This window comes from Castor canadensis, chromosome 5 (assembly GCF_047511655.1).
Source record: "Castor canadensis chromosome 5, mCasCan1.hap1v2, whole genome shotgun sequence".
Lineage (NCBI taxonomy): Eukaryota > Metazoa > Chordata > Mammalia > Rodentia > Castoridae > Castor > Castor canadensis.
This window is the reverse complement of record NC_133390.1, coordinates 9,675,173-9,696,836: the sequence shown is the minus strand read 5'-3', so window position 1 is coordinate 9,696,836 and position 21,664 is coordinate 9,675,173. Positions and strand designations below refer to the sequence as shown.

At 42.7% G+C, this 21,664-nt stretch overlaps 1 protein-coding gene and 1 long non-coding RNA gene across 4 annotated transcripts in view; one reads left to right on the top strand and one right to left on the bottom strand.

The window, feature by feature from the left end:
- Positions 1-1,334: 1,334 nt before the first annotated feature.
- Rcan1 (regulator of calcineurin 1) overlaps positions 1,335-21,664 on the bottom strand; it is an 85,885-nt gene continuing 65,555 nt past the window's right edge. For 2 of the 3 annotated variants that reach the window (XM_020162824.2, XM_074072729.1), the window contains exons 2-4: positions 8,459-8,632; positions 5,882-6,041; positions 1,335-3,096 (exon numbers count right to left, since the gene is read on the bottom strand). In XM_020162824.2, the coding sequence (XP_020018413.1) occupies positions 2,924-3,096; positions 5,882-6,041; positions 8,459-8,632 (507 nt within the window). In that variant the 3' untranslated portion in view covers positions 1,335-2,923. Of the gene's footprint in view, positions 3,097-5,881; positions 6,042-8,458; positions 8,633-11,203; positions 11,454-21,664 lie in introns of those variants that run through there. The other variant, XM_020162830.2, reaches the window with a different exon arrangement.
- On the top strand, positions 11,548-16,353 carry LOC141423195 (uncharacterized). Its single transcript, XR_012447868.1, has 2 exons — positions 11,548-11,822; positions 15,141-16,353. It is a non-coding gene; the product is annotated as an uncharacterized lncRNA (long non-coding RNA).

Here is a 21,664-nt window from a genome sequence, read left to right as displayed (position 1 = left end):
TAACCAGAACCAAGTGTATTGCAAAATTTAAAATTTCAGCTGAAGTTGATACATGCATAGTACCACTCAAATGAGATCTTTCATCTGAGGATGTTTACGTGGGTTTCTATTATAGGGTCTGTCAGTTCACTGGCGGTAGGACCACCAACTTCCCCCACCCCCCCAGTAATGTAAGAGGACCCACTGGAAGTCTAACTTAACTAGCAGCACATCTCAGCTTTCTCGCAGGATTGTGAACTAGGATTGGGGCCAGTACTACTCAGTCTATCTTTGCTTGCCAGCTGGCTTCTAGTTATTCAAAATGAATGACAGCTTCACCCCATATTTCTACTTGGAAATATCTTCCTCCTATCCTTAGGTGGTCAGTGAGTCTGCTCAATAATCAGATCTGATCAAGTGGATTAAAATGTGGATTTTCAGCATGTTTAAATCATGAATGTATATAACTTTAAAATATGCCAATGCTCTTATCATTTCAGTAAGATGTATGTCTCATAAAGCATGTGAATTTTTATGGAGAAAGGCTTAGTGTTAATTATGGTTAAGATTACTGTCACTTTTGACTGGATAAGGTAGCACACACCTGTAATCCTAGCTACTTGAGAGGTGGAGGTAGGAGGATCATGGTTAGGAGCCAGGTTGGGCAAAAAAGCATGAGACTCTATCTGAAAAACAAACCAAAAGCAAAGGCATGGCTCAAGTGGTAGAGGGCCTTGCCTAACAAGCATGAGGTCCTGAGTATAATCCCCAGGACTGTACAAAAGAAAAAAGAAGAGAAAAAGTCTCTTTTTTTTAGCAAATAAATGCTGGGTTATTGAGGCTTTCTTTTGTGGGCTGGCCAAGATGCTCATCACCGCTTAAAATAAGAGTTTCAGAAAAAAAGACAGCCAGGGTTTTAAACAGAAGGCTCTCAGATCTTCCAATGCAACTGGCCTTAGTATGTTCTGTGGACATCTCTTTAACAGAAAAACCCTCAGATCGTAATCAAAAGCATTCTTGGGGTTGTGGGTGTAGCTCAGTAGCAGAAAGCTTTACCTTGTGTGAAGCCTTGAGCTCTATCCTAAGCACTGAAAATACACACACACAAATAACTGTTCTGTGGATGTGTGAACAGGGTTTTCATCACAGCTCATCTACCTGTACACTGATTTTGATTTCGGTTTTATCTGTTTTGCCCTTTTGTGAGTGATGTATGTGTGGACGGCAGATACTCTGTGAAGCACAGCAGAATCGGGTTTGTCAGTTCAAGCTGATAAAGGAATGTGTCCTCCTGGGACTGTGGAATTCAAAGGGTTCACAGCTTAATCCTGGAAATAAAATGAGAAACAAGTAACTTCTCCGTAAAGAGCATATTGTGCTGATTTATTATAGAATGCAGTTAAAAAAAATAGTTTGAGGTTAGCCTCTCCAGTTTAAAAGCACTTAACTAGAAACACTTGAACAGCTACGCGATGGTCTCTCCCTGACGGCTCCCTCCTACCAAGTACTGTAAACAGGGTTTTGAGAACATTCAATCAATTTCTTGTTAGGAACAATCAAGCATTCAATGCAAACATATCTGCTTCCCAAAGAAAACCATCTTCCAGGTTTTCAAAGCATGCATTGTTACTTGGCATCAGTTATTTCAAAATGACAAACTTTGTTGTTATGGTATTATAAGGCCAAAATATAATATCTATTTACCAGACATACACATTACAACTAGAAAAAAATTACAAATGTTCACCTAGTGTGACAATTCCCGCAGGAATTAGTGGGGAAAGGCACTGCATCCTTCTCATGTCAACACACATGTACTACTCACTTTACATGCTTTGAATTCAAACCTGTTAAACATGGGAACAGCATTTTCTACAACACACAATTCACAGGTAGGTTAATATGTCTTATACTATTCTTCCACTGCCCTAGTTTTTCACCCAAGTGTAAAACAGGTACGGATATAAGCTGTCAGCTTTATTTACAAGTTTATCTTGATGTTTCAGTGGGGTGAAAAACCAACTATCTCAACCAACAGTTCCCAACCAGGTTTTTGGCTATGATGCATGTATAGAAACCACTACATAAAAGAAACAAAGGAAACTGATGTCAGACCCCAAACACCTAAACTAAAATTTCTCACCCACTAAAAGTTGGCAGTGAAACTGCTATTTTTTGAATTGTATAAGCTAAACTCTACATAGGAATTTCAGGTCGACTTCTTTTGTAAAAATACAAGTTACATGTTGCACCAGACAGGTGCTGGTGAACATATTTCAGGTGGAATTCCTTGTGTGAGTGCTGTTGCAAAGATAGTCAGGGATCTGGAGAGGGATACAGATTTCCAATGCTTTCCTAGCTTCCCAAAAGCTGTAAAACAACAATGATGTAACTTCATATACAAAGGTCAGTCTTGAAAATCAGTAATATACATGCACAAACACCAGAACATGAGGGAGGAAATGAAACACTACAGTTTCCACATGGCATTGTGGGGTTTTCACCATCTTTCAGCCCTGGATTCTTGGCGGCTTTGCATGATGTCCTTTCCTACCAGTTTGGGTAGTACCCTGAACACTGGTTAGAAACAGAAAGCTCTCCCTGCACCCACTGATCAAACCGTCCTTGGCATAAACAGAACCTACCAGAAAGCAAGTACAAAATACTATTGTTATCAGTTTTCTCAAGACATTCCCAAATGTCCTGTGCGATCACCACAAATTCAGTGAATGGCCCAAGACATTGCCGGGTGCCATGGACATGGTTTGAGGTGCAGCATGAGAACAAGGAGACAAAGCCTTGATTCTCTTCTGAGCAACATGAACTGGAATTTCCGCCACAGCGGTCATGGCTGCCACCTCCAAAGTTGTGACCAGCCCCTTGCACAGTACAAAGATTCCTTCCTTGAGTATGATTCAGAACACGTCTTCACCCGCAGGCCAGTTCAGCTTAAGTGGACAGGTGTGTACTCCGGCCTTCTCGTCTGGATAATTTTTGGCTTGCGTCTCTTCATTCTTTCCATCTCTTCCTCTTCCTCATTCTCTTGATCGCTTTCACACACATGGACCACCACGCTGGGAGTGGTGTCTGTCGCTGCATGCAATTCATACTTCTCACCTAGGGAGAAAATAACTGCAGGTTAACTGCGACAAAGTCCTCCAAAGTCAAAATACTCTCAAGAATAAATGCAGTAACACTGACAGTTTGCTCAGCCACCTCCTGCCCACCATAAACAGTGATGAGAGACACAGTCAGGTCCATTTTGCATTTGTATTTCTTTGGTTGCTCATTCAGAAAAAGATACCTTTCTATGGTATAAGGCTGTTTTCAGTCAAACACTCTGAACCCAGAAATGTGTGAAATGTATGCTTTTAGATAACACTTCTCATGTCCACCAGACATCCCAGTGACTCCAGGAAAAGGGCAGTGAATGAATAAACACATATGGAAACAGACATCTGAACCTTCTTCATAAGGCTCCCACTGAGGGTGACAGCACACACCAGGGATTGGGTGATGTACAGAGGCCCTTTGTGCACATGCAGGTGTGGCAGCACTGAATCAGGTGCTCCTTTGATCTTTTGTCCTCTGTATCCTTTTTCTTATAACAAGTATTGACTGCCCAGGGGCCAGGGGTGTTCCATGGTTGCTGTTCTTGACCAGGCTCAAGTTTGCACCACTCTGGTTCAGCAACGGTAGGTGAGCCTTCTGCAACTAAGAAGCCTGGCGATGAATGAGGCCCTGGGTCATCCCTTCAGAGCTCCATCCAGGCTACAGGGAATGTGCCCCTTGGGTGTCGGTGGGAGACAGTGTGGCAGAGAGGCTACCAAGTGCACTGTGAGCCCAACCAGGGCTCATGGGCAAGGTTTCACCTCCCTGTGCCCCAGTCCCTTCCTCTGTAAAACGGAACAATGGAGGTATGACATCATGGAGCCAATCATATGAGTAAAAGCACACGAAGACTTAGTGCCTAGCTCACAATATCATGCCTGACACATGGCACCTAGAATTATGGTTAAAAATGGAGGCTGGGGATGCAGCTCAATGACAGAGCACTTGCCAGTGAGGCCCTGGGTTTCATCTCCAGCACTGGGGGAAAAAAAGTTGTTCCTTGTGCTGGCTGACTTCCAGGTGAAAGGGGAGCTAGGCAGGGCCTCCAGCCTCCTGTCTCACACACAATCCTGTAAATATGGAAGGCACTTTCACTCACCGGAAGATGGCTGACATGCCTCTATCCCACCCTCAAGGATAGACTATTGGTGTAAGTGCATCTAAAAAAGTACAGGAGCCTTAGTTCTCTCAGAACATTAAGGTACAACACATCCCACAAGTCACTGGAAACGTGGGCCTCTTAACAAATCCTTAAGTATCTACCTCAGTCAAAATCCAGTAAGCTGGGGGCTTAGGGATATATTTGCAAAATCTTTGCAATCCTGAAAAGCACAGCTGATATATGAAATATTTGAGCTCATTGTTATGTAAGCCACTGATTTTACCATGTCTTCTCTGTAAAAATGCTTCTTCCCAGCCTTCCCAGGCGAGGTGAATTCTGGAGTATGAGGAACTGTCATTCACAGCACTTGTTGCCTCTCGAACAGTAGGGTACTTGCCCCATTAGGAAATGCCAGCTACTCCCATCACTAACTCACCAGAAGACTTCAACCTCCCAGCTTCACTAATGAATCTGCCTATGAGCATCAGATGCTTCCTCAACTGGCTATTTTCCTTCTTGACCTTCATACCATGATGAGTGCTAGATAATGTGATTCTTGCTTTATAGCACCAGGGAATTTCCGTTTGGGCAATGTTTTCAGAAATGTAATCTTTTCAATATGAAACTGCTGATGGTCCACGAAAATAAAACCCTCAACCCAAAGGAACATCAGATTGTTGGTCAAGGAGAAACAAGATGTTGATGGTCTCAGCACTTACTCAGCCTGCTCCACTTTGGGGCAGGGGAGGGGCTCACACCTCTTCACCTGAAGATCTTCTCTTGCCTGACCCCTCTACCAAACCCTAGTACACAGGACAGGAGCCACCAAAATTTTATTATAAGTTTTCAAAACCATGTACTGAGCACTGACTGTGGGCCAGACACTATATGAAGTGCTTTTAAAACTGGGGGATGAACTTGTTTTTGGCCCATGATTCTACTGGTGAGACCCATTTTATGGACGAGCAGCCTGAGGCTCTTTCTTCACAATGATTGGTGGTTCTCCTTCTCCTATCCATTAAAAGGCCAGAAGAGAATCAGATTGATGGTGAAATTACCTTGCCTAATAATGAAATTTCTAAAAAGAGGGCCTGTTTTCCCTTTCCAAAGTCCAAATGTTCATCCCACCTAGAACCATGGAACTTGAGGCCTGTGTATGAGCCACACAGGTGGTGCCTGGCGGGTGAAGGGATAGATCAGGGGACACTTCCTGGAGGGGCCCATGCATATGACCCCTGGGCAGCTTTGATCTCTCTTGTACACCTTCTCAAGGAACGCTCATTCCCAGTGATGGCACTGATGTGGGAGAATGAAAATAAGACAGCTTATAGCCAGGTGCTGGTGGCTCACGCCTATGATCTTAACTACTTGGGGGGGTTGAGATTGGGAAGATTCTGGTATGAGGCCAGCTGGGGAAAATAGTTTGTGAGACCCCTATCTCCCAAATAACCAGAACAAAATGGAGTGGAGGTGTGGCTCAAGCAGTGCACCTGCTTTGCAAGTGCAAAGCCCTGAGTTCAAGCCCCAGTCCCACAAAAAAAGACAGCTCATAAGATCACATGATCAGTTCATGGACCAGCTGAGAGCTTAGGACAATGCAGATCCCTCCACTCTCTGAAAGGTGAGCACTGTGTCTTGGGAAATCTGCCATGCATTCCTGCCCCCTGCCTATCTGAAGGAATTGCTCACCTGGGCCCAGCTTGGAGATAGCATATAGAAGATCATAGTTTATGACTGGAGTAGCGTCTTCCACTTGTTTCCAGCCAACCGGTGGAGAGGCAGGAGGAGAGATGAGAAACTGCTTGTCTGGATTGGGTGGAGCCAGGTGTGAGCTTCCTATGTGTAAAGTCTGAAGAGAGAAAATCAACATTCGTCACTGCATTTGAGGGAATGGCAGCAAGACTACAGCAATCTGGCAGCTTCTGGAAGGACAAGTGAGTAAGGACAAACCAATGGCCAGGCACCAGGAAAGAATAAGTTCCAGAATAAGTAAAAAAGGTCTGTCAGGAGGTAAAGGGATGACTGGATTCAGGTTATGGTGCAGGTCTGGTGAGAGCCCCCTGGAGAGCTGTGGGACTCATTGGAACACAAACTGATTATTCTGGACTTAAGACTGGCAGTGAATACACAGAGATGACTTCAGTATGAGTAGAAAGAATAAAGCCACTGTCACTGAGGTCAGAAGGGATCTCAGAATGGATTTCTTCCAGCTGCTCATCCCACAAACGCCTAGTGAAGGCCCAAGGACTAAGTCACATCTTTGAACCAACACTGGTTTTCACAGTGACAAAGCCAGGGCTCCCGCCACAAGGAGCCAGGGCTCCCGCCACAAGGAGCCTCGCACTTCTCTACCTCCTTCTGGGGCTCCCAGCAGAGGCCAAAAGTCAAGAGTCAAAAAAATTCACCTTCCAGAGATTTAAAAAAATAATAATAATAAGGAACAATGACCCACGATCCTAGTTCGATCTTAAAAATGCTATCAGCAATTAGAGGGCCATCTGGAAATATCTTACATCAAAAGCTAAAAATCGTATGTTCTCCCTCATATGCGGACTTTAGATAAAGGGCAAACACAACAAGGGGATTAGACTTTGATCACATGATGAGGCAAGAGCACACAAGGGAGGGGTGATGATAGGTAAGACACCCAAAAAACTAGATAGCATTTGTTGCCCTCAATGCAAAGGAACTAATGCAGAAACTTTAAAGCGACGGAGGCCAATGGGAGAAGGGGATCAGGAACTAGAGAAAAGGTTAGTTTGAGAAGAGTTAATTTAGAATGTAACATATATGTACAGGAAAGCACTGCAAGTAAACTCCCTGTATAGCTATCTTTATCTCAACTAGCAAAAACCCTTGGTCCTTCCTATTATTGCTTATACTCTCTCTTCAACAAAATTACAGATAAGGGCAAAATAGTTTCTGCCTAGTAGCAAGGGGGTGGGGGGGAGAGGGAGGAGGCGGGGGAAAAGGGAGGGGGCGGGGGAAGGGTGGGGGGGAATGACCCAAACATTGTATGCACATATGAATAAAAGAAATAATAATAATAAAAAAATTAACTAGTTTGGATTTTCCTTATGCTTCAATGCTCCTCCCTGAGTTTTTCATAATGAACACACATCATCTTAACAGTCAGAAAAGGTCATGAAGGTACTAAGTCATTATTTACATTAGCCCTCCCCCAATGCAGAATGGTGTATACTCACAGAGGTAGCCCCAGAGTCCAATGTCAAAGCCCTACTTGCTGCCTCCAAAGAAGCCCAGAGGTGGCCAGGGTATCTGCAGGGCACCTGCATGCTTTGACTTACACTTGAAGAACTTAGCAAGTTCACTTGAGAAAGAAAAGGGGATCTGGTTCTCTGACACAAAATCAGAAAAGCATCCTGCTACCAGGAAGCTTCTGAACAGGGTTCCTCCTGTACTAGGGGTGGGGAGGCTCAGAACCTGATGGGGACTGGCTTTACCTGGGGAGTAGCATTCTAGTAGCACCTTCTCTTCCCCTAATAATCTGCCAGCCCCTGTAACAATGTCAGATGGAACTTTGGGAGCTGCCTTGAAGGTGGATCACCTGTCACCTGAGGTCCGTGGGAGGGAGAAGGGTTGAAGGGTGGTAGGTAGGAAAAGTAGCACTTATTCAAGTCCCTTCTCTGCAGCTGTACCCCAAATACCAAGAGGGTTTCTTAGCATCTGCCACCTGTCTGTTAAACCATTTTTTCCCCATCAGGCCAGGCCTGGCAGCCCTGTGCTGATTGCATGCAGGTTTTAGACTACTAGTTCTCCACTGAGTGAGAGTGCTGTTGAGAGTGTGTGAGAACCTGCATGAACTGGGAACTACTCGGGTGTGCTCAGTCTGGAGTGGTCCTTAGCGTAACCCAGGAGCAATTCCATAAAAACCTGCTGCCCAAATCCTCTGGAGCTGGAGCAGCCACGCCCACAGCAATGCACCTTGCAAACTCCCTGGATGAATGTAGAGAGTGGGCTTTCTTCCATCATTATTCAACCCAAGGTTCAGGGTGATTTCTGAGTCTGTTTTCAAATTTACTTTGAAATAGATGACACTGAGAATTCAGGGTGTGAATTTCACTGTGTGTGTGTGTGTGTGTGTGTGTGTGTGTGTGGTAGTGGGATTTGAACTCATAAATTTTGCCTTTTTTGAAACGGATTCTTGGAGTTTTCAATCCATGTATAACATAATCAATGTATAAGACATTTTAGGAGAGGATAAAAGAAAAGGGACGATCATGCCTAGCAATGAACCCAACTCACCTGAGCAAAATATAACTTCATTTCTTTCCCCAGAAACTCAGTCTTGTGCAGCTGCAGCCTGGCATCTGCTGCAAATAAGGGGTTGCTGAAGTTGATTCGGACACGCTTGAAGCTCTTAAAATATTGAAAGGTGATATCTTTGTCATATGTCCTAAAGAGGGACTCAAATTTGGCCTGAAAAATAACAAAAACAATATAAAGAGTTAAAATTTATCTACATGTGATCTTTGACTAAAGGACATCATTACATTTCTTAGTGAGCTGTCAGTCATTTCAAGTACTCCTTTCTTCCTTTTTAGAGAAAACCTGCCCATTCTGAGACGATGCTGCCCTTTTTTATTTTGATCCAGAGCCTTGTACGTGCTAAGCATGGGCTCTACCATTGAGCTGTAGCCTAGCCCGACACTGACCTTTGTAGGCGTAATACAGATGATTTTATAAGAAGGTAAGAAGATATGATTTGCTAAATTCATTTAATCAGCAGAACAATTACCAATACTTAAACATTGTGAGTCAAGGAGGTGCAATTTGTAACTCTTTATCCCTGCCTGATATTCCTTCCCCAGTCTGGCCAACTCCGATCCTGCCCTCAGCTCAGGGAATGTTGTGCATGTCAAGATGTCAAATATTTCTTTAGGGCTTAAAAGTCCTGCAGTGAATTTGAAAAAGAAAAAAAAAAAAAGAAATTTTTGTTTTTAATTGAAGAACAATAAACTTAAAACAAAGTCTTGCATTTCTCAAAGGAAGTAGTTTTACAAAATTCCCACTATTGTTTTTATCTCAGTCTGTTACTTTTTAACTCTCTAAAATAATACTGGTTTAAAAATTAATTTAGTGCACACCAACCCATTCTGCCTTTGGCTTTCATACACAAATAACATGCCTTGTTTCAAAGGGCTGGTGACAATGAGGCAGAGTGAGCTCTCAGAGTGGGAGGAAGATGAGTTTCAGGACAGCCCACCAGCTCCTGGGAAAGGCTCTGGGCAGGCCTCCTGCCAGGATGGGGGGGGGGAGGGGAATGGGAGAGAGAGAGAGAGAGAGAGAGAGAGAGAGAGAGAAAGAGTGTGTGTGTGTGTGTGTGTGTGTGTGTGTGTGTGTGTGTGTGTAAGTCTCTTGTGCCCAGACTCCAGGAGGTCTTGAAAGGCAGGGGAGGGGATGTGAGAAAGAGCAGGTGGCAGGGTTGGGATCCTCTGCGGCACTCTCTACCTCGCACCAGGTAGGGGCAAAGGAGGACACCCAGCTGATGAAGTGTCTAGGGAACCCTAAGGCAAGGGCAGGACCAACCAGGCTGAGGACTGTAGGTAAGAGAGGCTTTGGGTGCCTGCTCCAGGCAAGGCTTGTAGTAGCAAAGCTGCTTCCTCTTTCGACAGGCAGGTGCTGGGGGCATGGGAACACCTTCCAACCTTGTTCTCTGCACATTCCCCCTTTTCTGCAGCTTGTGAACACTGTCTGTGACTTTCCCACATGGGTTCTGCAGAAGCATGTGTGAAAGATCACATAGGAGATGCGATACAGGGATTTCATAGATTTCTTCTAGCTGCTTAGGAATTGGCTCTCCACTATGGGACATGGGTGAATTTCTGGCATAAGGGTGTCTTGGTAAATTTGGAATTTCACATGACCTCATCAATATGCATTATGACTAACTGTGAAGTTTTGAAGTTATGATTCAGAATTTGGAAGAGATGACTGAATATTTTTAGAATATCAGTCAGGGCTCACGACCAGAACAACAGAAAACTCACATTATTGCTAAATCGAGATCACTACTATATCAATCTCTTATAAAATAATCTTACACATTGTAATAACTGATATCTAATTATTACAGTTGTTGCATAACTTCTCTACTTGATTGGAAAATAATGATTTTACTCACATAAGATTAATATTAATGACACCAACTTTGTAGCATGGTTATGCAAAGAATGCGCCTTATAATCTAGTTAAAAAGAACTACTGACCCAGCTTCTCAAAAACAACGTATATAATCATGGAGTTAAATTTGATTAAAAAAAAAAAAAGGAAACCTTTACATGTCCCTATATGGCTTGGACTATAAACCATGTAACACAAATACCATCTCCCAGAGAATATACAATATTCATTCTTACATGGTATTTTTAAAGATCAATTAGACAGCTGGGTAGCTACTGATGAATTACAGTTTAATCAAACAAAGAAGAAAAGTATAGTGACTAAAATTACTGATTACACTGATTTCTTCAACGAGAGCTGTGACCCAGGAGGTGCACTAACCCCACACTTGAGTCATCTGTCCAGTTTTATTATTTGCTATGGCTATGTTTTCTCTAGCCAGAGAAATCTGGAAGCTAGAGGTGGACCTTTGTCATTACTACAAACACATGGTAAATTTACAACATTTACTGCCCCATAGGAAATCAAATTATTCTGAACTCTAGTGTGCACTGTCAGAAGATGCCTCACTCTGAACAGCTTCCTCACAACACACACACAATGAAAAACACAGATCCCCAAACTCTCTGCCTAGCCAAGGAGGTGATCTAGGAACCTGGCTGTTTCCAAATACTGAGATCTTCAACAATTCCTTCACAGTTAGCTCCTTAGGCAACAGCTTCTGATTTTCAAGACTCAAACCACTTGCATTATTTTGAAACCCTCAAATCCACAAGAGAGCCATACAACCCACCAAGGATTTCAGTTAATAGTTCCAACTAGCTTAATGCTTTGAAAACTCGCGAAAATTACATTTAGAAGCCTTACCCTGGTTTCACTTTCGCTGAAGATGTCACTGTTTGCCACACAGGCAATCAGGGAACTAAAACTGTAGTTAAAGTTCCTAAAATGCATCCTGCTTTCTTACAGGGAAAGCGCTAGAGACCTACGCAGTCAAGTCCCCAGCGAAGTTCCTTTGTGACAGCCTGTAGGTTCTTTCTGCAGCCTGTGCTTATAAAGCATGGAGCACCAGCCCCCTGGGGGGAAAAGCTCAGCCTCCTGAGCATCCTGTTTGGACAGCAAATTCCTGAGTCAAGTCCTGCATGCTCACAGGCAGACAGGGACAAAGTGTAAGTTTCTACTGGAAAGAGGTGACGTCAACACCTTAGTCATTTTCCCTATGCTAATTACCTCTGGCGGGAGGACGGAAAAGGCAGCTGAGGTTTGCTTTGCAGCTGCTTTATCCGCCCCTCTTGCGGCATAGTTTCCACTGGTAGTAATTCCATTCAGCCAGTCAGACAACGCGCTGCTCCTTGGCTGAATGGGACGGCCCTGCTTAAGATGGAAAATGTTACAGAAGAAAAAGGACGAAGGTCCAGGGCAGTAAACAGCAATTAGCCTCCAGGGAAGTTTCAAGGCTTTGGGAGACCTGGAAACCAAAGTCTTGGTGAGTCTGATCCCAGCAATTTCCTGGAAACCTCAATCAATGTTTCATATTGAGCATTAGAAAAAACATTTTGAAATCTGTCTTGGTCAATGAACTGTTTTTAAAGAAAAAAAGTGGGATTTACTTTGAAATGTAATGTTTTGTTGTTATTGCTTTTTTTTTTTTTCCAATTGAACTTTATTGGATGAATGTCCCAATTCCCATTGGTATTGCACAGTGGGATGATGGGAAAAGATCCTAAAGCAATCCTAGGATCCTCATTTGCAAACGTGATTATTGTAATTTGAGAACCAGGTATATGTAATACTTGGAACATTTTCTAATGGCTACTCAACTCAAAGATGCAAAAACGTTTTACAGTGCTGAGGATGTAGCTCAGTGATAGAGCACTTGGCCTAGCATGTGCCAGGCCCCAGGTTGAGTCCCCAGCACTACAAAAACAAATGAAAACATTAGAGAACGCAGCCTCTGAAATTAAGATAGAGGTCATGCTTAGAGACTCATACACTGTTCCTTTTTAATAGGAAAGGAAGAACTGAAAAGAATGTATACTGTAATTGACAAGCTTGTTCAAGTAGGTCCTCTCCTTGGGGAGATGCCTGGTCTGGATCACAGTGGGATGCAAGACTAACTCCTGTCCTTTTAGAATACTGCAACTCTAACTTCTAAGCACTTTACCAGTTTTAACAGTTTCAGTCCTGCAGTCTGGGTCCTCAGTCTTTCCCATGCCCACAACTTCATCACCTAAAAGCACCCAAGGAATTTAAGCACAGATATCTAGCCTTGGGGCCCACAGGAACAGATCTTAAGCTTCAGGAAAGTTAAGTAGAACCCACCCATTCACATTTAAAAATTTGCTTCAAAGCATCATTAAGGTCAGCCAGTAATTAAAAAGAATATATGCAAGAGGAAAAAAAACAAAGAAACACATTTAGCACAAAAAAAGGAAAAGCAGTCTTGGATGAGTGTTGCTTAATTTCAACGCAATATGCCTTGCTGCCAACTGTGGGGTTATGTAACCAGTTATGGTGTTTGCTTTGCCAAATTATCTAGAACGCCCAACCACAAAAAACTTAAATGCATTTATTCAAAAAAAGTGTAGAACACTATGAACAAACAGTAGGTATGGGTCAAACACCAAGGGAAAGTGGTCCTACTGGATGGTGCTGGAGAATGTGTGCTGGGTGCTGGGCTTTCAGTGCAGTCTGTAGAGGGTCCCAGAGGCACAGCATGGGGTTGGAGTAGGGAAGCTGGATGGGGGGTGGAGCAGGGGATACAGCGTTGCACTTCCCTCCTCCAGAGAGTCTGTGCTGCAACCATTGGCCTCCTCCTTTTGTCTTTTTCCTGGAGCCCAATTTGCAGAGCATTTCAGGGTGATCAGAGGAAGAGGAGGCTGATTTCACTTTCCTTTCTTTCTTTTTAAATCGTGACACAAAACTCTAAGTCAGTTTTGTGGGCAAATCTGAAACAGTTCTGTCCATCAGAGACAATAGTACTGGCTCATTGGAATTTATAATTTTGATTTCATTATATGAATGAGGAAGGTAAAAAAAACAATGAGATATCTGAAGTCTACACAACTGTCTTTGCTTATTGAAAGACAAACCTTCCACCAGGCCAGTGGGACCTGTAATTCTGTACCTGCCTTTGAACGGATCAGCTGCATCTGAAATGAATTCAGTGAAGTTCAGCATTTCCATTTTTAGATCAGGAGGAGGGCCTGGTCAAAGTGACACTGCCATGTTGCTGGAATGAATACCATCTGACAAAAAAGTCACTAGGACACAAAATGTGCCAGAGCCCTGGGTCAGCAGAGTGTCCCTAGGATTGGCCACCTGAAGAGGTTTCCTAGGAATCTGAGGGACTGGACTAGATTTGAATTTTCAGTGCATAGTGTCTGGACATTTCAGGTGGCTTGCAGCAGAGCACAGGGTTTCCTGGGACCCCTGTATCAGGAGGTAACACTGCTTTGCACTCATCTTACTTTCTATCTGACAGTTTTTGATCTGAATGTCAGTTCTTTGGCTACTCTTAAACATGAACTTGGATTTCCAAAGATCCTATGCAAAAGAATTTACATTGTAAATAGTGATTGTCCTGAGAATAAAAATTGATCCTAAGCAAGGATTAAAAAGTCCACTTTTCAATTTAGATCTCCTTGTGGTTTGGGAGATAGGATATTCTTTTTTGGGGGAAAGGTAGAACTCAGGACCTTGGGCTTACTAGGCTCTACCATCTGAACCTTTTTGCATTGGCTATTGTTGAGATAGGGGCTTGCTTTATGCCTAGGCCAGCCTGGACAGTGATCCTCCTCTTTGTGCTTCCCCATGTAGGAGGGATGACAGGCACATGCCACCATGCTCAGCCATTGGTTGAGATGGGGGGGTCTTGTGAATTTTTTGCCTCAAACTGTGATCCTTCTGATTTCCACTCCTAAGTAGCTGGGATTACAGGCTTGAGCCATCTGGTGACAGGACATTCTTGATTTTTCTTGTTTTGTAGCCCAGCGTGATTTGTGGATGCAGTGCCCAGGTCAAAGCTCATTAGAACTCTTAAACAGCACACTAAAAATCATACTCAAACCAGTAAACCTTGAAACCAGAAGCTAAAAAAGAAATATTTTTGTCAACTCAAAGCTCACCAGTGTTCACATTTCTTCCTTCTACACCATAAAAATCATAAATGAAGCTCTTTAATTTGCATTTGCCTCCTCTGGTTTCATGCAATTAGAAGTCAATGTCACTAAGAAGTTGCTGTTTTCAGTGAGGAAAGATTGAAGTTTAGGATGAATCCCATTGTTTTCGTGACAGCATTCCCGAAGCATAATTAGGATGACCTCAGTATGGCCATTGTGAACCCCAAGGTTTACAAACCCTGACAACGGTGCCAGGAATGTGCCACCCATGAAATTTCACAAAATCAATTGATTAGAGAGGGAAACCAAGTTTTGACTTGGATGTGAAAAGCAACACAGAGCAAAGAATGAAGCAATTTGACAAAGATCTCTGGAGAAGGAAGATGGCAGCACACTGAAAATGGTTTGCACATTTATTTTGAAGCTAAGGATACTCAGATTTTATTTGAGCTTCTAGTCTCTGAGATAAAATGGAGTAATTTTAGTCTTGAGTTTTGGAAGTTTTATTGTTATTTATTATCTGCAACCTTTCCTTATTTTCCAGTGTTAATTGAGGAGAGAGTTCATGTTCTCAACTTGTAAAACATCTATTTATTCTTCAAAGCCTTTCACAAAGAAAGGCCTTTCAGAAGACTAAAAATTCTCGTTATCTTTTAACTGTGACCCCTGGGCTTTCATTACAGTCTGTCTTTCACCTACTTGGTAATCTCACAACAACATGGAAAGCTTCCTGAAGACAATGCTGCTCATCCCACAGCTCCTGGAGACGCAGACAAAGCCTGCAGAGGTCAATGATGCTGACCTTGAGAGCACTGCACCAGGGAGGGCCCACTGAATGCAGGCCAAGAGTGAAAATTTTCCAGGACATCAAAGTGCCTTGGCCATGGGTGCTACATAGCAGGTGGCAGGTGAAATTTCTGCTATGGCCTCAAAGTACTTGAGGGTCACACATTTGCTCCGTGGGTACCAGGTGCATCCCCAGAGATACTTTCTATGCCTTTAAAAAAATTAATTTTACTTATTATCATTATTTTTGGTAGGACTGGGGTTTGAACTCAAGGCTTTGCACTTGCAAAGCAGGCACTCCACTGCTTGAGTCACACCTTCTACGTCTTTGCTGTGCACTGGATGGCACTGCGCCATCAGCTGGATATGCCGAGGCTCCACCACCCTCGGAGGCACTGCTGTTCTTCCAGGTCTGTGACAGCCAACCCTCTACACAAGGGAGGAACATATTCAACTTAATAGCTGCTCATCTTGTCTTTTTTTTTTTTTTAAGCACCTGTTTTTAGGATATGTTTTATAAGGTGTCCAGTGTACAGAAGAATTTGTATAGCGTTTACAAGTAAAATGCTTGGCTGGCAAAGGTAGTAAACATCTTTTAGCAATGAGGTTCATGATCACAGACATTTGGAAAGCGTTTGTCTAGGCAGGAGTATGAGTAAACCCTCCATTTTCTTTAAGGTCATTTATGAGGAGTGAGAGTAAGAAAGAGAACAGGAAAAATTTGTTTCTTTCTGGTATCTTTAAAGGGATTTCTATTTTTGGTCACTTTTAGGGGTAAGCAGAGAATGGGCTTGGGGAGGCCAGGTTTAACTCAGGAATTTATGACTTTCAGTGTGGTGAAATCTGCTTGGCCACAGGAAAAGGCCACAGTGACAAGCAGAATGCAAACACAGCAGACAACCTTCCCTTTCTGACAGGCTTGGAAGCCTCTAACCAGAAGACTGTACAGAAAAAAGCAAGGTGCTGGTTCTCCAGCCACAGGGAATGGCAAGTGAGAATCCTAAATCTGAAATAAGAAAACCATCTCACAAGAAAGTCAAATGTAATATAGAGCATAATTTCTGTAGGAAAACAGAAGATGTGGTATTAATAATAAACTTTTTAACCTGGCACATTTCTAATACTTTAAAAAACAGAGAAGCCTGAAGTATCATTTGATACTTTGCATAGATTAGCAAAACAAAGTGTTAAATAATTTATATTTTGGGGATAACACAGAAATTTTAAGAATGGCTTATTTATGCCATTCTTAAATAAGTGTGAAAAATGTGAAAAATGACAGATGCTAGGGTGCTCTGAGTTCATAGTGTTAAAGGTAAAAATGCTAAATATATATTTTATCTGGATGGCAATTGTGGTCAGTTAAAGTTTATAGTGGCATAAAGAAAAACTTTAATTATCAAAAGAGAGAGACAAGGAGGGAGGGAAAGGGGAAGGAAGGAAAGAAGGTAAAGGAAAAAGGAAGAAAATCATCAATCTAAAGTGGGGGGGGAGGGGAGGAAGAGGGGTCACAGTTCACAGCAGATTTCATCTTGTTTGTGAAATTCCATGTATCCTCGGAATTCTATTAGCTTTGGTTTCCTTATTACCTCAATCTTTCCTTAGTATATAAAGATTAACCACCCGCCTAACTTCTTGGAAAGGCATTGCTTACAATGTTTAAGATGAAAAAATAGCCATAGGCCAATCAAAATGATACTTAATGACTTGGAGACCAGCACATGAGGATTAAGGGAGGCAACATTTATTTAGAGATTACTGGGGTCAAAGCCACCCTAATTAACCTTCCTTCCTTGCTCTCTTTAGTCTATTCCTTTCCAGTCCCACCTTGCTTTGATTACTTATTTTAACTTCTGCTTTGATGCCATTCTCAGCCAGAGGCACAATACTGCAGTGACAAAAATCTGAGCCAGGAAGGACGCACACCTTCTGGGAGTTTCCCTCTGGCAGCCTGGCACAGAGCTGGGAGACGCAAACACTGCACCGAAAACTGGCAAGAGACTGGTAAACTTAAGTAGATCAAAAGGTTAGAAGTTCATGGAAGGATGGAAAAAGAAGAGGTAAAACTGAAGTCTGTAAATCTAAAACACTAGATATAAAGTACAGTTCTCAACCTCTTGCTAAGCAGAGGTCCTATTCACGCTCAGTTTCGAAACTCAGGAGTCAGCTCAGAAAGTAAGTCTTTGCTTTAGCCAAGTCCTGGGAAAAGTGTGTTATGTGCCCTTACCCACTATTTCCGTCACCATCCACACGCCCCGTTTCCACATATGTAGTGGAGAAGCACGGGAAGGACCATAACATGTGCTTACAATGTATTCTTTGCTGACTAAAAGTCTGGTAAGTCGCATGAGGAAGTGTGTACTCTTCCTCGTGTGGGTAACACAATGATGGAAAATGTACTCACGAAACAATGAACCATAAGCACGATACAAAGAAGCCCGCAACCCAACGTGACTATTCCCACCTAACATCACAGAAGAGAACAAGTTTGTCCAGCAGAAAAATCAGAGTGTTCATATCAAATGCTCAAGTCTTGGACCCATGTCTTTGTACCAAGTGTCAAAGACCCAAAAGCTGTTCTCTTTCCACCAGGCCTATGATGCCTGGCTACTTACCCCTTAGTAAACTGAAAGCCCCCCAGTTTAAGTATTTAAAAATTGGAAACTTTCACAGGGAAACTGAAATTTTGATTTTTTTTGTGGGGGTGGGGGGGGAGTGTAGCAACACGGTCTGGAGCCCTATGTGGTTTTGACTAAGCAGACCCCTTGGAAGAAACCAGTGCTCTCCAATACTTGTGCCCCCATCACTCCTTTTGTTCTCACAACGGCCCCCTTGCTGATGACTGACTCCAAAGGCACTTGATTTTTCAGTATCTGGCTTAACTTAGTAATTCATCAAAAATAGCCACCTGCTATAGAGCCAGGCACTGTGCAAGAAGCTAGGGACACAGGCAGAGCACTTAGCTCAACTAATTGACACCAAACTATCCATCAAGAGCATCCTGTCCTCCCTCCCACACAGCAATTCTTTATATGTCTTGTGGCCCATTCACAGGCACAACGCATTTCCCTGGTGACTCGCTGTGCATTTGAAGAATTTCTCCCACTCTTGAAACTATAGTTAAATGCCAGGGAACGGTGAGACATGGTTATAGAGATAACTTTGACTGTTCAAAACTATAGAATCCACAGTTGGTTTCACCAGTAGTTGTAAGAAATGACTGGGTCATAGCAGGTAGGTGGACAGCGTGGCTGAGGAGGGCAACCCCAACAGTTTCAGATCTCATGAATGGAAGCAGAAACATGATCTGAAGGTGTTTTCCAGGTGAGATTTTTAAGACAGTTTTTTAAAAGACCAGCTTGTGAAAACAGCATTTTAAACCATTCTTGCAAAAATCTAGGATACAGTTTTGATCACTATCTTATGGTAAAAATATCTGATGGTATGATCATGCCTGATTTCATCTTTTTAAGAAATCTATCCATTAGTTGTACCACCCTGGGTTATCTGACTCTGAGAAAGGTCATGTTGGCTCTACTGCCCTTGATGGATGGAAATCATTTGGCATATGTAGTCATCAACTATGTCAACCCAACCAACCAGCAGTCTCTGGCTTCCAGACCCTACAGCAGAAGTTCTTGTGAGAGGGTTGAGGGGAGAGGGGAGAGGAGCAGGCAGCACTGGGAGGAGGGAGAGTGGGGCTACAATGCCATCCCATGGATGGAGTCCTTCCTGACCTGCTGGGGAATTCCAAGGTTGGGTGCCCTGCCCTGGAGCAGAAGGGTGAGGCTTGGTACCCCACACAGGTCAGGACCAGGACAGGGGTTGCCCTTAGAATGGGTGGAACTTGGGTGTGGTGGCTCATCTCAGCTGAAGTACTCCCCAAAGGACAGCTGTGGGACAAATGTCACTGTGTCCAGTGTACCAATGAACTCTAACTAACAACCAAACAACAAGACAAAAGTTTAAGGAACTAAAAAGCTCCAAAGACTTGTACCCAACGTTAATTTGAAATCTCTGATAAATGTGGCAGTGTTTAAACCATGAAAACGCTGTTGCTTCCGCTTAGAATCACCAGCTCATCTATACAGGAACCTTAAAAGAAATACAGGTAAAATAAGTAACAAATGCTACAGTTTAAACTTTCAGGGCAAACTATGCTGATTAAAACCTTGAATACTGACCCAACATTTTATTTTAAGGAAGTTCCCAGGGCTAACAGAAGCAAAGATTTAGATGCAAATTTGTCTCTGCATGGCTGTTTATGCAAATGAAATATCCAATCAGTGACCTGACAAGAAATATGCTACATTCATTCAGCAGACTATACAGCCAGTCACACTAAGCAGGAGAAAATTGTTTAATGACACGAAAACATGTTCAAGACTTGCTGTTAAGAGGAAAGAACAGGTTATGAAGAATGTTTATTTTGGGGAAAAGTAAGAAGACTGCATTATTTTCCTTTTTGCTTATTTGGATTTACTAGATTGTTCAGAATGAACACTGAGATACCAAAAAGGCTTTTCTTTTCCTCCTCTCCTCATTAGATGATATGTATCAATAGTTAACAGACAGACTTAAGTAAGGGCTAAAGGTTAGTCCAAGGGGAAAATCACCCTCCCTTTTTTTGGCACAGAGGTTTGCTCTCAGAGCTGTTGATTTGTTTGCACTATATTTAATTGGTATCATGGCCTTTATTTTGTTGGTACTGGGCTTATTATGCACAATCCCTAAGCCTGGTGTTTTTAATCTATTAATATTTCAGAGTATCAGTTATTGAAAAAAAAATCCCATTTTTTAATCAAGGAAGATAAACAGGGATTCTACCAGAAAATGCTTATTTTGCTTTCCTTTGATAACCTCTCCTGCCAACTCTTATTATGTAGTGAAATACCCAATTAATCAGTTGTGTTGGCTGAACCATTTGCACTAAATCAGGGCCATGCATGTGCCAGGGAACAGTAACTTGATTCTGTTCTGAGACATGCCACACATGGCTGGGCCAAACTCTGCATATATGTGTGCAGACCTCACAAAGCACAAAGCACAAAGCACATTCTGTAGACTCTAGAGGGGCCAGCAGAGAATATCCATTGCTGGTTGGGGCACCGCAAATGACCTCCAGTCAGCAAGTCTTCTGACAGAAACTGTCGGGTTCTTTCTTGTTACTACCATCCCCACATCTACTCCTTTCTAGTCTACATTACTGTTTCTCTTCTTGCTGCTCTAGTCACATCCTGGCTTGTCCTTTCTCCATCTATGGCCCCTTCCTTGGAATCCCCCTTCTAACAAGGCCAGAATGTTACCCAATAAACTTTTCCCCATTACGGTGTTAATGGTGACAGTTGTTTAATGTACAAGGCCTTCCAAGAGAATTTGTATTTAATCAGCAAAATCTGGAGATCAAAGTCTCAATCCAAAGGAATGTACTGCTAAAGGGAAAATTCCAGGCATGAAGCCAATTACAGGGGAAAATTCCCTGGACAGGTGGGCTCTTCTAGGGCTAGGTGCTGTCTACCTGGAGATGAAACACATCTTTTTCAAACACCTTCATTGCGTAGACTTTTAAGTCTAAAGGACAATCATGAATTTGTCCATTTAACCCCCATTTATTAAAGATCTGCCATGTGCCAACTTGGACCCATGGCTCAGGCAAATTTCCCCTATTACACATTCTTGTAACACAGGAACCTCCAGTTCTTAGCATGTACAGCATTTGAATTAGTTTCCTCCACTAAACCAAGGGGAGACCAAGCCTCAGACCGTGGAGCACTTAAAATCCTCCATAAGCATTTGCTGAACAACTCATGGGCTAAGTACCAAATGCTTCTCTGGATATACAAAGAGAGGGAAGTATGGCCACTCCTTCAAAAAGCTTACAGTCATATCAATCAGAAAATACTAAGCCATTGCTGGGGGCTCAGTGTAGTACTCAGCACTCTACTAGGGGCCACAAAAGACTAAGACACAATTCTTGCCTCTATTAAGCACAATTAAGCCCCTACTGGGGTTTAATATTACATCTTGGGAGATAGGACTGCAAATTGGGTGACAAAATAGAAATGATCTCTCTCGTGTTGCAGATGCTCAGAGCTCAGAGTGGTGATCTGCAAAGGTTGGTCCAGAAGGTAATGATCCCATCTCAATTGATCACAGAGGTCCGGCAGATAAGGGACTTGAGAATGGGGATAGATTTTAAATGGATAAAAAAAGGATATATCTTTGTATTTTCTCATTCTAGCTGGTAAAAAGGGTATTATTAACAAAATTAATGTTTTATGCAGAACCAAATAAGGAGTTACTTTTATTCACAAGGTGTGTGGTACATGCCAATAATCCCAGCACTAGGGAGGCTGAGGCAGGAAGATCATGAGCTTAAAGCCAGCTGGGCTACATACAGAGACCCAGTCTCAAAAACAGA